The 14,156-nt window shown below is 48.6% G+C and overlaps 1 protein-coding gene across 1 annotated transcript in view; it reads left to right on the plus strand.

Moving 5' to 3' along the window:
• SLC2A9 (solute carrier family 2 (facilitated glucose transporter), member 9) overlaps nucleotides 1–14,156 on the plus strand; it is a 201,002-nt gene that overhangs the window by 169,158 nt on the left and 17,688 nt on the right. Inside the window, exon 13 of the mRNA XM_008571485.1 lies at nucleotides 5,222–5,349. Within this exon, the coding sequence (XP_008569707.1) occupies nucleotides 5,222–5,349 (128 nt within the window). The remainder of the gene's footprint in view (nucleotides 1–5,221; nucleotides 5,350–14,156) is intronic.

The raw sequence follows: 14,156 nt of genomic DNA on the forward strand, positions 1-14,156 counted from the left end.
AAACCCTACTTAGCAAACAAGAGTGCAGAGTCATGCAAGAGATGATAGATGCGAAAGAGAGACAAGGTTGATCCGACGTAAGGATAATCAATGCTTCTGAAGCAAGGAAGTCAACATGTAGAACAGAGTCATTTTCAAAGGGGTAACATAGGAAATAAATGAAGAGTGGATCTGCAGCTCAAGGGGACATGCTGTGTTCTACAAAAAGTAAAAATTGCTATAGAGAAATCAACACCAGATATATCATCATTAAATTAATGAGTTTCAAGGATAAGGAACAATTTCTTTGGGGTCTCGGTAGAAAAAGCCAATCACTTAAAGGAGAAATAGTTTGTTCATAGAACATTTAATGTCAATGCCAAATACCAAAATACAAATGGAGATAATTTCTGGGTGGAAGGTTTAGGAATGATTTTTGTTTCCTTTTCATACTTTTCTGTGTTGTATGCTTCCTTTAATTGTTTTAAATGAGCAAATATTACTCATGATACACAGGAAAAATAATAAAACTACTTTAGTTTTGGAAAATAAAATAAAATAACCTACCAGAAATTTATTTTGTTTTCATGTTACCCCATTTGTTCTCATTTTACCCTGGATTTGAAGAGACTCTTAGAAAATCAGGCCACCAATGCCTTCAGTAAAGAGGATTTGGGAGAGAATTCAGATAAAACTATAAAGACAACTAAGTTTCCTTCAAGTATGTTAACATTTGTTAGTCTCTTAGACTTGTTTGCAGCACAGTGGAGTGATTAAGACTCATGCTCTGGAGTCTCTCAGCACTGAGTCTGCATCTCGTTGGTGTGATCTTGAGGAAATTACTTAACTATCCTAAGCCTCAGTTTCTTTATACGTTAAATGGAAAAATAATAGCAATGACTATCACATAGTCATGATAATTAAACGAAACAATGTATGTGAAGAGATTTCACAATGCCTGCCACATAGTTACCATCATCTTCATCATCATCATCACCAGCAGCTGCAGCAGCACCATCATCATCATTTTCACCATCATTTCTACTATCACCATCATCATCACCATCATCATGACCATCATCATCACCATCATCTTCACTATCACCATCACCATCATCTTCACTATCACCATCACCATCATCATCTCCACTATCATCATCATCATCATCACCATCACCATCATCATCTCCACTATTGTCATCATCATCACCATCATCATCTCCACTATCATCATCATCATCATCACCATCACCATCATCATCTCCACTATTGTCATCATTATCACCATCATCATGACCATCATCATCATCTTCATTATCATCGTCACCATCACTGTCATCATCTCCACTATCGTCATCATTATCACCATCATCATGACCATCATCATCATCTTCACTATCATCGTCACCATCACTGTCATCATCTCCACTATTGTCGTCATCATCACCATCATCATGACCATCATCATTATCTTCACTATCATCGTCACCATCACTGTCATCATCTCCACTATCGTCATCATTATCACCATCATCATGACCATCATCATCATCTTCACTATCACCATCACCATTACCATCACAACCATCCTCATAACCATCATCATTATCATCTCCACTATTGTCATCATTATCACCATCATCATGACCATCATCATCATCTCCACTATCATCATCACCATCATCACCATCACCATCATCATGACCATCAGCATAACCATCATCATCATCCCCACTATCACCATCATCATCACCATCACCATCATCATCTCCACTATTGTCATCATTATCACCATCAGCATAACCATCACCATCATCCCCACTATCACCATCATCATCATCATCACCATCACCATCATCTCCACTATCATCATCATGACCATCATCATCATCATCATCACCATCATCATGACCATCATTATCATCTTCAGTATCATCATCGTTATCACCATCTTCTTCACCATCATCATCACCATCAACATTACATCTCCACTACCATCGTCATCACCATCACCATCATCATCTCCACTGTCATCATCCTCATGACCGTCACCATTGCCATTATGATTATCATCTTCACTATCACCATCATCACTATCACCATCATCATCATTACCATTCCTGGCTAAGAGATCTTGGTCATGTCACTCCCCTTCTCTGAGCTTCAGCTAACTCATTATAAAATGGGGGACATGATACAGAAGGGTTTTAAATCGTTATTATGGTATCTAACACTTAATTCAGTGCCTCTCATGTGCAAGACTTACACTAGTGCTTGCATACAGTAGTTCATTTAATGCTCACAAACACCCCCAGTAGTAAATCCTTACTATCATCACTTTACAAGTGAGAGAACTGAATTCTAGTGAGAATTAATGGAGCCAGGACTTAAACTTTTTCTTAATGGCACCAGAACCCATGCTCTAGCCCACGCTGCTTCACCACCCTCTCTGGTTGTAAGGATGGAGGAGACAATGGGAATGAAAACCCATCAGCACAACAAAGTTGTCCAGGATCCTCGTGGTTGCTTGAAATTGTCCTCAGGGGCTGGTCTGAAGTCCCAGTGAAGGCAATAGAGAAGAGACCTGATATAGACATACCATGAACTCCAGGGTGCCTTAATCATTTGTTCTTGCATTGGTTCTACATACATTTACAGAAAACTTAGTATGCATTCATCACTGTTCTGGGAACAGTGACCATAACCAATAAACAAGTTATGTATGGCCCCAGCCCTGAAGCAACAAAGAGACATGGGGTGGGGGGACAGATTTGTCAATTTTCTACTACATTGTAAGCTGAGGTGCCACATTCTGATATACCAGAATCAGTAGTCCTGAGTTATCCACAGATGCTTCTAAAAACACCTAGGGAAGTCATGGGAAGTTAAAGGCCAGATCCCTATTCAGGCTTCAGAAAAGCTGTGAAATGACCCTCTAGGACGTGCTGCAAGTTGCCCAGAGGTGTTAGCTGCAGGACCAACTGGGTGCATGACACAAACACTTCCTGACGATGAAATATTCTGCACTCCACACACCCGAAGGCTGGTTTTACCACATTTCAATGTGTAACCATTGTTCCCACACATTTTCATAAATACCTTTAAGATATAGAGAGTCTGCTTTCTTTTGCAGTAAACAGCATATCAAATCCTGTCAACATCAAATTTTGAGCATTTAATTCATGTCTGTAGATACTGATGGAGAATCTACTCTCTGTCAAAGATTCCAGGCAAATAGAGACAGCATCCACTCTGGGGGCTCACGGTCTAGTGGGAGGTGAAGGACGGTCCATTCTGAGTCAAGTTTTTGGACTTCATTAGTTGGAGTCCAAGGCTTGCTGGCAGTGTAGTGGGGTGATGCCAGTGAAAGCTCTGCAGAGACAGGACTTGAATTGGTCCTGGCTCTGTGGCTCTGTGACCCTGGGTTGCTTGGTTGGGTGAGTTTGACGATGAGTGATTATGATATGTGCAATGCTCGCCTCCATGGAGCAGATAGTCTCCAAATTTGACTCTTTCCTTCCATCCCCACTGCCACCGTGCAAGCCTTCCTACACAACCATTGCCTCTTCCCTGAACTGCCTCAACAGGCTCCTGCATCCACTTGTACACCCTCCAGCTCTTTCTCCAAGCAGCAATGATCTCTACGAAATGCAAATTGATCACCCCAACCCCTGTGTGGAACCCCTCAGTGGTTTCCTTCAATAGCAAACCTTCTCCTTGATCTACAAAAGGCTGCTTCACTGGCACTGCTCACTTTTGCCACCTCATCCCGTTCCTATCTCCCTCAGTTGCCCAGACAGACTGGCCCCTGTCCTAGACCTTGACCCAACCTCTGGTCACCAATCCCTCCACATAGCGTGATCTTCCTAGATCTTCCCAAGCTGATTCTCCTCCTCCAAGCCACTTCTGCACTGTCACCTCCTGAGAGAGCCCTTCCCCTGCCACCGCTATGATCAACCACCCATGGCCCTGTGCATCTCTCCAGAGCGCTTATCCCATTTTCTTCTTATTTATTACTTTACTCACTTCCTTTCTAATGAAGTCATCTTGTCTTCCCCACCAGACGAGGGAGCTCTGTGTAGGCAGAGCCATTGTTTCTCCACCACCACTGTTGGACCAGACCCAGTCCAGTAAATAATGCTGAATGTTGACAGAATAATTGCCTCTAGCCTAATGATTTCCAAACTGTGTTCAGGGTCTCCCTAGAGTTTGTAAAGGTCCCTCGGGGACTCCCCTTCACTACCCACCTTGTCTTGTCTGAGAAACACCAAGGTGAAGATCTGATCAGCAGAGTGGGTGTGGGTATAAGGGGGAGTACAAGCAGGCCCCCAGCAGCCATGCTGAGCCCAGGTCCTGGGTCTGGCCACAGGGCCCCATCCCGTCTCACTGAGCAGGACACGTGGGAAGGGGAAGGTACAGACCTCAGAGATTCTCTGCCGAGCGTGGTACCCCAAGGGTGTTTGGAAATCTGTGAGGGTAGCTTGGGTTGTCATGGTGATTGGGGGCACCCCTGGCATTGGAGATGAAGGGTACTAAACATCCTGCAGTTGCACAGGACAGTCTCTCAAAATAAGGAATCATCCCGCCCCAATGCCAATGCCATCTCCACTGAGTAACTCTCAGCTGCTGCAGTGACTCAGGAACTGGGGCCCACCATACGTCCAGTCAAGGGACATTAAGAAGGATAAAAGCCTAGCAAGTTGGGCAGGGGCTTCTGTCCCCTCTCAAGAAGGATTAGCAGAAAAAAGCACGAGATTTGGAGACCAAAGTCTGGCTCTGCAATATTCACGAGCTGGGTAAACTTGGGCAAGTCAAGTAACCTCTCTGGGCCTCCGTTTTCTCACTCAGGGATGTGGTAGCTGATACCTGCCTCAGTTATTCTGAAGATTAAATTAGAGCCATTTTAAACACAATATATTCAGTCAATGTCAGTTGCCTTATAGATCAAATTTATACATATGGTACTCAATTTGTAATGCATCACAGCATGATTCAGAGGGCATTTGGAGAGCCAAGAGGATGGTGAATCTCTCATTTGGATAGGCCAGGTCAGAGAATGGTTTTTATACCATTAGGGCTTCAGAGCTAAGGGATAACTCCGGCCCTCACTCCCAAACAGGCTCTTGCCAAGAGAGAATTCCCCTGCCACGTGGCTGGTTCTAAGGCTCAGCATGTGGAGATGGATACTCCTGGCATGTCTTCTCAGAGTGAGTAATTCCACATGCTGGCTCTCACACTGCAGGTGGCATTCCATTCATCTTGACTGCCGAGGTCTTCGAGCAATCACAGAAGCCAGCTGCCTTCATCGTCGCGGGCACCATCAACTGGCTCTCCAACTTTGCTGTCGGGCTCCTCTTCCCATTCATTCAGGTATGACCAAAAGGGAGCCTCTTGTCCCTGGGATCCCCTTTGATTCTGCAGCCCTCTGAGGGGTGATTCGTAGAGCAGAGGCTGATCTCTCTTTCAACTGGGGACTTATCTATTGTCCTAAGGAAGAAAGAAACTGTGCTTCAGCCAAACCCCGTAATCCCCCTTCTCCCTTCTGCATCTTCATAGAGCTGCTTCTAAATGCCAGGGGCTGCCTCAGAAGGAGCAGGCTACCCACTGCTGAGGGTGTGCAAGGAGACCTAGGTTAGAGCCTCAAACCTACAACCTACTTGTTGTTTTATACTTATAATGTGCTTGTCTCTGTGTTAGACAAATTCCAAGAGATAGCCCCAGGGCTCCCTGCAACCCTGCCACCCATTTAACATCCTCACTGTCATCATTATAACCACAGCTAGTGGGGTCACTCTCCCAAGGGTGACAGTGATTGGTAGGAAAATGGCCACATACTCAGGATTCAGATATAAGTTCTTTTTGTGTAAGCAAAGAATCTATCCATTCCCTTGCTCGTTAATTCAACACGTATTTATTGACCCCCTACTACGTACCAGGCACCGTTTCAGGCAATGGGGACAGAGCGGGAACAAGTCCTGTGTTCCATGGTCCTGGAGCTGGACAGGGAAGCAGTGGGGGCAGACGTGTTATTTGAGACAGGGTGGCCTATGAAGGCCTCTCGAAGAAGGTGACGTTTGAGCAGAGACCTGAGTGCAGTGAGGGAGTGGAGCAGTGTGGGAATGGCAAAGTCCAAGCTAGAAAAATAGCAGGCACAAGGGCCCTGAGGCAGGGCCATGCTCGGCCTGTGTAAGGAACAGCACAGAGACCAGTGTGGCTGGAAGAGGGGAGAGGTCGAAAATTAGATCAGAGAGCTGTCTGAGCAAGAAAACAAAAGACAAGGACTTTGCAAGGGTTCTGCACAGAGCAAGGAACCCAACAGCATTTGCAGAAGGAGGGTGAAGCTCCTTGCTTGAATGACCATGAGGGCTCCCTGCAGCCCGTAATACCAGGTGATACCACCTGGAGAAAGTGGGACTCCAACAGATGCCTCTGAGAAAGAATCCACCATTCATTCTCGGACTCTTTGACCCTGTCCCCCTCATTCCGCCACCTGTTCTGGACACTCTGCTCATAGTCTGCCTGCTAATTTACTAGTGCCAAGCCCAGAACTTCCTGGATATTCTGCTGCCATCTCAGATGAGGTGAAGGTCAGTGTACCCGGCACACCAAACCCCAGCCTCCTAGCCCCAGGCCCACATGACAGCTGCACCTGCGTTCACAGTTACAGAACAGCTACTCTGTGCCTGGTCCCCGGTGTCCATGACAGCCTCAACCCTGAGCTGGAGTGTCTCATCTTTGCCATTTGGAAGACGGGGAAGCTGAGCACCAGGGAGTAGATATGGTCAGCCCAGCTCCTGCAGTTGGCATCACACCCAGCTCCTTAGCTCCACCGCCTCTTCCCCTCCGGGCGCTCTGTGTGCCCTTACTATAGCGTCCTCAATCTCCGAGTTAGAAGGTCAACATACCACATAACTTTCAAGGCATCTTTGGCTGCATTTTAGCAATAACCTCCCCGTCTCTGAAACATAAGTGCCGTGGGGGACTCCATGGGCCGTGGCATTAGAGAAGCCCCACACTCATTCACTCCCAGCCCTGGACACCTTCACCCAGTGGTGGTCAGAACATAACGAGTTGTCTTTCCAATTGACTTCAAACCTTAAATGCCATTTTCCAATTTGGTTCAAAGCCAGCAGATCCAGGGGTCAGTAAAATATCCATTGTGTGGGGAAGATGAACTTCAGGTCGCTTCTCTGTCAGTGCTGATCCCACAGCCTTTGCAAATGAAGTGGAGACATTCCAGAGCCTTCACATGGCCCAAAGCTAAGCTGTGTATGTCCATGAAGCAGGCCACTATCTCCTGAGTGATCTGGAGGGTGTGAAAGACCTCACTGTACCCCCAGGCCAAAAATGCCATCTCATTTCCTGCCATAGCTTGGGAGTTAACAGCACTGACATGCCACGTTAAAGCTTGTGTTTATTGAGCACTTGCTGTGTGATAGGCGATACCCAACCTCTGTCGATGCTGGCAGGTAATGCCTTTATCACAGAAGAGGACACTAGCTCAGAGACATGTGGTGACTTCCAGCGCCACCCCACTGGGAAATGGCAGAGCCGGAACTTGAATCTGAGTCTCTCAGCCTCACTTATATAGTGAGGGAAGAAAGGAGCCCTTGATTATTCAACAGATGACCCCAACCTGGGTAGTTAATTTGTCATATATATCCATATATCTATCCCAGAGAGGCCTCTGGCTGAAACTGGATCCCTCAGACCTTTATTTCACATTGCTCATATCTGGCAAATCATAGCCATCCACAGCTTCTTTTTTTTTTTTTTTAAAGATGACGGGTAAGGGGATCTTAACCCTTGACTTGGTGTTGTCAGCACCACGCTCACCCAGTGAGCCAACCGGCCATCCCTATATGGGATTCGAACCCGTGGCCCTGGTGTTATCAGCACTGCACTCTCCCGAGTGAGCCACGGGCTGGCCCCATCCACAGCTTCTGTCAAATACAAATGCAGTCCTGCATTTTCCTTGAGATACTCTCTTAGACTCAGTGTGCGCAGGGACCAGTCTTATGTTCAGTTCCATAAAAAGCATGTGAGCTCAGCCTAATCTGTTGATTACTTGTCAAAGAGAAGGTGGAGGAGGGGACATTTGCTGTGTCCTGGCTCACCTATGCAGTCATGCCACTGCATGGAAGATCTTATTACCCCCATGTATCAGTCAGGATGGGCTAGGTTTTGCTGCAGGAAGAAACAGCCCCCAAGAGTCAGTGGCCTTAACCCCCCAGGATGGTTTCTCACTCCCACTAGCTGTCCACTGCAGGGGCTGGAGACCCTGTCCCAGGGCTCCCCTTCTCAGGGGTGCTGTCCGGCAGGGCTGCTGCCCCTGTGGCAGGTGGGGGGGGATGTGGCACACCTTACACTGGCCCTTTACAACCCTGGCCTGGCAGTGACATGTGCCACAACTACATAAATTCCCTCAAGCAAAAGTCACACAGCCACACCCTACCTACCACACCAGGAAACACAAACTGCCACTGGTCCAGCAGGACACTAGCCAGGGAGTTTGTGCCTGTTCCTAATGACAGCACATGAGAAAAGTTAGGCTCAGAAGGGTTAGGAGGCTCACCTGAGGCCCTGCAGCTGGTTAAAGGAAGAACGTGATCACACCATGGGCTTGTGCCCCTTCCTCTGCCCCACGCAGCTCTGATGTGCATCAAACTCCTTTCACAACAACCCACTTTCTGACGACCTTTGCAGTATGTTGGGGGGATCACGTTGATGTCAGCTGGCTTGCTTTCAGCAGGGCACACCTTGATGGGTGCCAAGGGATCCTGGGAGGTTTCTGGGGTCACCCTGCTCTGGACTAGCTGGAGCAGCTGAGGGAAAACTAGGAACAGGACTCCTGGTAGTTATGGTGTCCCTCCCGTAAGAGCCCCAGAGAAGCATCTGTGTTGAGACTGTCACTCATGCTAACGGATTGATCGCATGTCAGTCTGAGAGCTGCTCAGAGCCTGGCCTGAAGCATGGGTGCAAGGCCAGGGATCAGCTCAACTTAAGGGCCTCGGGGCAGAAGGGATGCCACCCCCCACAGAGCTGAGGTCCCTCTGTGCACATATCTGTGTGCCTGTCTTAGAACATCCAGACCAGCTATTTCCTCTCGGACAAGCCAGGGGTTCAGGCTGTGATGGGAGGGGTGTGCTCATCCACTCTCCCTACAGGCTTGGGTTTCGAAGTTTGGGCAAAGCAAGCAGATGTGCAGGGGGTTGGGAAGAAAGACAAGCAGTTGGGGAGGCTGGAAGGTGGTCTCCGATCCATTCCATAGGAGATGTTGGGCTCAGATGGCATTGCTGCCTTTGGCATTTCGGGGCTAATTTGGAGAGTGACGGCTCTCACATCAGAGGGAGAACACCTGACCTTGACCTTGACCTTGACTGGCAATATCTGCAGCCATACAAGGGATGTGGGCAGGTGGCCTGGAAGAGCCAAGAAGGAATTTCAACCACACAGCCTTCTGAAAAGCTGATGGGGCTTCATGGGAACCAAGGAGCTGAGTGAACTGAGGACGTGGTGGCTCTCAAGGAAGAAGGGAAACCCCAGTGGACGTGTGAGTCCCCTTGCAGCATTCCTACTGGTGGCCATCAAGCCTTCACTTGGACTCCTCTGGAAACAGGTCTTACGCCTCCTAGAGGAGGGACAATCCCATCACTAGACAAATCCAGTCCTTAGGGAGCTCTCCCCTGGATGGGCCAAAACTATTATCATAAACACGAACTACCATGTCTGTCTATGAAAAATGGTCAGAGCACTAAGCCACCTTGTATCCAGATGTGTGGCATGAGGCCAGGCCTCGACCAAATGAAGGGCTGAGTGGGAGTAAGGTTTGTCAAGGACCCACAGTGGTCACGGACACATGTGATCTCATTCAGTCCTCACAGCCACTCTGCAGGAAAGCTGCTGCCTCCACTCTAAATGGAAAAATAATCCTGGGTGTCATGACTGGGCCAAGACGATACTGCTACCAAACAGCGGGACGAATATGCAAATTGAGTCTATCTGGCCCTCAGGGGAGCCACACCAAAAACTATTTAGATTTCAAAATGCAAGTATATAGTATTCATTCAGTAAACCCTTGTTGGGCATCCACCATATGCAAGCATTGCACAAGGTGCTGGGGACACATCCGTGACGAGACCAGCATGCCATCAAGGGCACCCCTGAGGGCTGTGGGGGAGGGGCAGTGTGCACCCCAGGGTGGTCATACCAGGCAGAGGACAAGAAGCCCTGCAGCACGGTGCACACAAAACTGCAGCGGGACTCGCAGGAGGGAGCAGCGCCTTCAGCTGCAGGAGTCTGGCTGGGGAGGCTCCTCAGAGGAGGGACACTGGGCTCATCTTTGAAGCGTGAGTGCAACTTAGATCCGTGGTGCTGGAGAAGAACATTCTAGGCAGAGGGAAGAGCATGAGCATGAGTTCGGAGCTGTGGAAGTACATCTCGTGTTCAGAAGGCATCAAGCAGTCCCAAGTGGCTGATGCAGAGGAGGGGATGGAGGAAGAGTGTTAGACAGAGGAAGACAGGAAGGAAGACTCGACCCCAATCATGGGAGACCTTAGATGCCAAGTTTAACCATTTAGGTCCAGATATAAGTGAGAATTTGAGTCCAGTTTAAATGCTGAGCTGTGTTTTTGGCAGAACTGTGGACGGGTTTTTGTTGTGATGCTGCTTCTGACTGCTGATGGATTGAGTCCTCTCTTCCATCCCCAACTGCACTAGGACGGCAGGGTTACCGTGGCCAGGGGCAGCCATCAGTCACTAGCAAGCACTCCTATCATCTTGGCGTTGGCCGCAGTGATTCCACGGTGAGGTGCCCTTGCAGTCAAGCTGCAAAGACTCACCCAGACCGTGACTCTGAGTCAAGGAATCAGGATCCATCCCCAGGATCAGTTCACTCCTCCGAGTCTCAGTGCTGTGGCTGGTAAAGTGGAAATAATAGTCCATGGGGTTGTCACATGGATGAAACGATACAACACACTGTCTTGGGCTGGGTTCCCTGTGAGCAGAAGGTGCGATGGGGGTGTTCATGCATGTGACTGTACCTTTGATCTCCCCCATATGTACTGTTGATGAAGTGCCACTGCCAATACAGCTGAGACCCATGCTGCTGGGCCAGGTCTATGATTTGTCCAAAGCCACACAGCTGTTAAAGCAGTGTTCCAGATGCAAGGCAAAGTCCTCTAGTTCAACAGCTCACTCCCATCCCAGCACTGGCGCAGATCAGAAGGGATTCATGGATGTGTGACTACAGCTATAGCAGGTTGAATAATGGCCCCCAAAGATATGAGAACCTGTATGTGTTACCTTATATAGAAAAAGTGTCTTTGTATGTGATCAAATTAAGGATCTGACATGAGGGGATTATCCTGGATTATTGGGATGGGCATTAAATGCAGTCCCATATGCAGTCCTTATCAGAGGGAGGCAGAGGGAGATGTGACAGACAGAAGCATCATGTCAGATGTGAGCACAGAAGCAGAGATTGTAGAGATGTGGCCACAAGCATGAACACCAGCAGCTGCGGGAAGCTGGAAGACACAGGAACGATTCTCCCCTAGAGCCTCCGAGAGAAATGTGGCCCTGCCAACACCTTGGCTCAGCCCAGTGCTAATGGTTTCAGACTCTGGCCTCCAGAACTGTGAGGGAATAAGTTTCTGTTTTAAGCCACCCAGTTTATGGTAATGTGTTACCACAGCCATAAAAAAACTACAAGAGGAGACCTCCAGCATGAACAATCATTGCCGGCACTGATTGGGAGCTACGCTGTTCCTGGTTCTCTTCCATGCACCCATCCCCATGTCTTCACCTGGATGTCCCTCTGTGTGTGTCTGTGGCCTAATCTCCTCTTCTTATAAGGACTGGATCAGGCCACCCTAATGACCTTATTTTAACTTAATCACCTCTTCAAAGGCCCTGTTTCTGAATATAGTCACTTTCTGCAGTGCTGAGGGTTAGGGCTTCAACATATAAATCTGGGGAGGACACAATTCAGCCCATAGCAGCCACCAAGCAAAACTGCTCATGCATCTTGATTGTCTCACTTATTCCAAAATGTGTCGGTGTCAAACATATTCCAGCCCTCAAGCAGAGACCCTCAAACAGCCTGGACATCTTCCTCAGAATAAAGTGTCTGGACCAATGGGGCTATGGTTAATGGCACAAGTCAAACCCGTATGCACCCCACTTACTAGCGAGGGCCTGGGTCTAGCTTCTGAACCAAGCCTCAGTTTCCCCATTTGAAAAACAGAGGAAGGCTTTGGCTCTCGCATCACCAGTGGTGGAGACTGCGGTGGTTATGTGTGAGCACACATCCCCTGGCCCTCAGCGTTCCCTATGCACTCGCTCTGAGAGTCCTGCTGGAGGGCCCTGGCCTCTCCTGCTGAGGGCTGGCCTCAGCCCTCAGCAGGAGCAGGCACAAGTGTCAGTGTGGCCACCGTCAGTGGCAAATGGTGTTGGCGGATGAAAACCCCTCTTGTATTCTGATACGGGGTCCATGTCTCCCAGAGGTCCCGAGCTGGAGCCGTCCCTCTGCACTAGTTGCCTGGGGCTGCCATAACAAAGTACCACAAACTCAGTGGCTTAAAACAAAAATGTATCCTCTCAGTCTGGAAGCTAGAAGCACAAAATCAAGGTGTCAGCAAAGGCGTTTTCTTCTGCAGACTCTGAGGAAGAATGTGCTCCATGCCTCCTCTTAGCTTCTGGAAGGTTCCAGCAGTCCTTGGCTTGCAGCTGCATGACTCCAATCTCCGCCTCCATTGTCACACTTGTGTGCATGACTCTGTGTCTCTATTTGTGATTGGATCTGAGGCCCACCATAGTCTGGTATGACCTCCTCTCAACTTGATTACATCTGCAGAGATTATTTCCAAACAACCTTACATTCACAGGTATTTGGGGTTAGGACTGCAACACATCTTTTCGGGGGTACAATTTAGCACATAACACCTTCTCTTTCTAGGGTGACCAATTCATCCTAGTTTGTTCAGAACTGTCCCTGAAAGTCCCACGTCCCAGAAGAAAACCTCAGTCTCAGGTGACCCAGGACAGTTGGTCAGTCCCCCATCTCATATCTCATCCCCATTCCCCTACCAGTGCCTTCTGGATCACCTCCCAGAAAAACTTGCGTTCAAACCCCTGTCTATGCCTCTGGAAGCTCCCAGCCTAAGGCAGTACCAATACCACTGGCACAGCCCCTGGTGCATGGCACGGGCTTGGTGAAGGTTAGTTGCTGTGGTTGTTTGGTGGTTGTCTTCTTGTCCTTATTTGCCAAGCATTATGTTACACACAGAGTGGGACACAAGGCGAAACTGCCCAGACTCTGGGGTCAGACAGCCTGACCTTGAACACCACTGCGCATTCAGCAGTTAGGTTGTGGGCAGGGCTAGCCAGAATTTTCCGACTCTGGTGGACCTTTGAGCTGCAATTTTCATGTCTGTAAAACAAGATAATTGCCCCAATTTTGCAGCAGGGCTCTCAAAAGCATTAGAGATGAAGCCAAGGCTTCAGCACAGTGTCTGCACGTAGACAAGCAGCAGCTGTTGCTATTGTCATTATCAGTGGTGTGAACTTGTTTCCTGCCCTGCTATCCCAGGGTCACTCGGGAAGAGGAGACATCAGGGCACAGACAGGAAAGAGCGAGTCATGATCCGTGCTGGGGGCTCAGCTCCACCCCCTCACGAACTGAGTCATCAGGCAAGCTGCCCTGAGTTTGTCTGCCCACGTGGTCACCCAAAAACATTACACCCTCTCCTCCACCCCCTATCCACTCTGCCCCCTTCCTGCAAAATGTTCTAGAGTATGGGGTGGGGTGGGTGAAAGGATGACAGGACCCGAGCTGACAGTTCACTGGAGAAGTTCCGCTTTATTCGGGGGAGAAGCATTCATTTATATAGAGCCGGGTTCTGGGAGAGGGTGGTTAGTACACAGGGCGGTAGTTAATTGGCCGGGGGCGGGTAATGATTTCTGATAGGCTGCACCTTGGCGCCGGCGAGATTGTTAGGACCCAGAAGAGAAAAGCATCATGTTTTAGTGAGTGCCCCTTTCGGGGTCTTCTATGGGGCCTTACATTCCTCCCTTTTTCCTCTATTGGGGATAAGGTCGTTGAGGTCTCTGAACTACTTCCTGCTGGAGGGGGGCGTTGTGGGAGGAGGAAACAGGGAGGAGAAAGAAACCCCCAT

The sequence above is a fragment of the Galeopterus variegatus genome, unplaced genomic scaffold (genome assembly GCF_000696425.1).
Source record: "Galeopterus variegatus unplaced genomic scaffold, G_variegatus-3.0.2 Scaffold689, whole genome shotgun sequence".
In the NCBI taxonomy this organism is placed as follows: domain Eukaryota; kingdom Metazoa; phylum Chordata; class Mammalia; order Dermoptera; family Cynocephalidae; genus Galeopterus; species Galeopterus variegatus.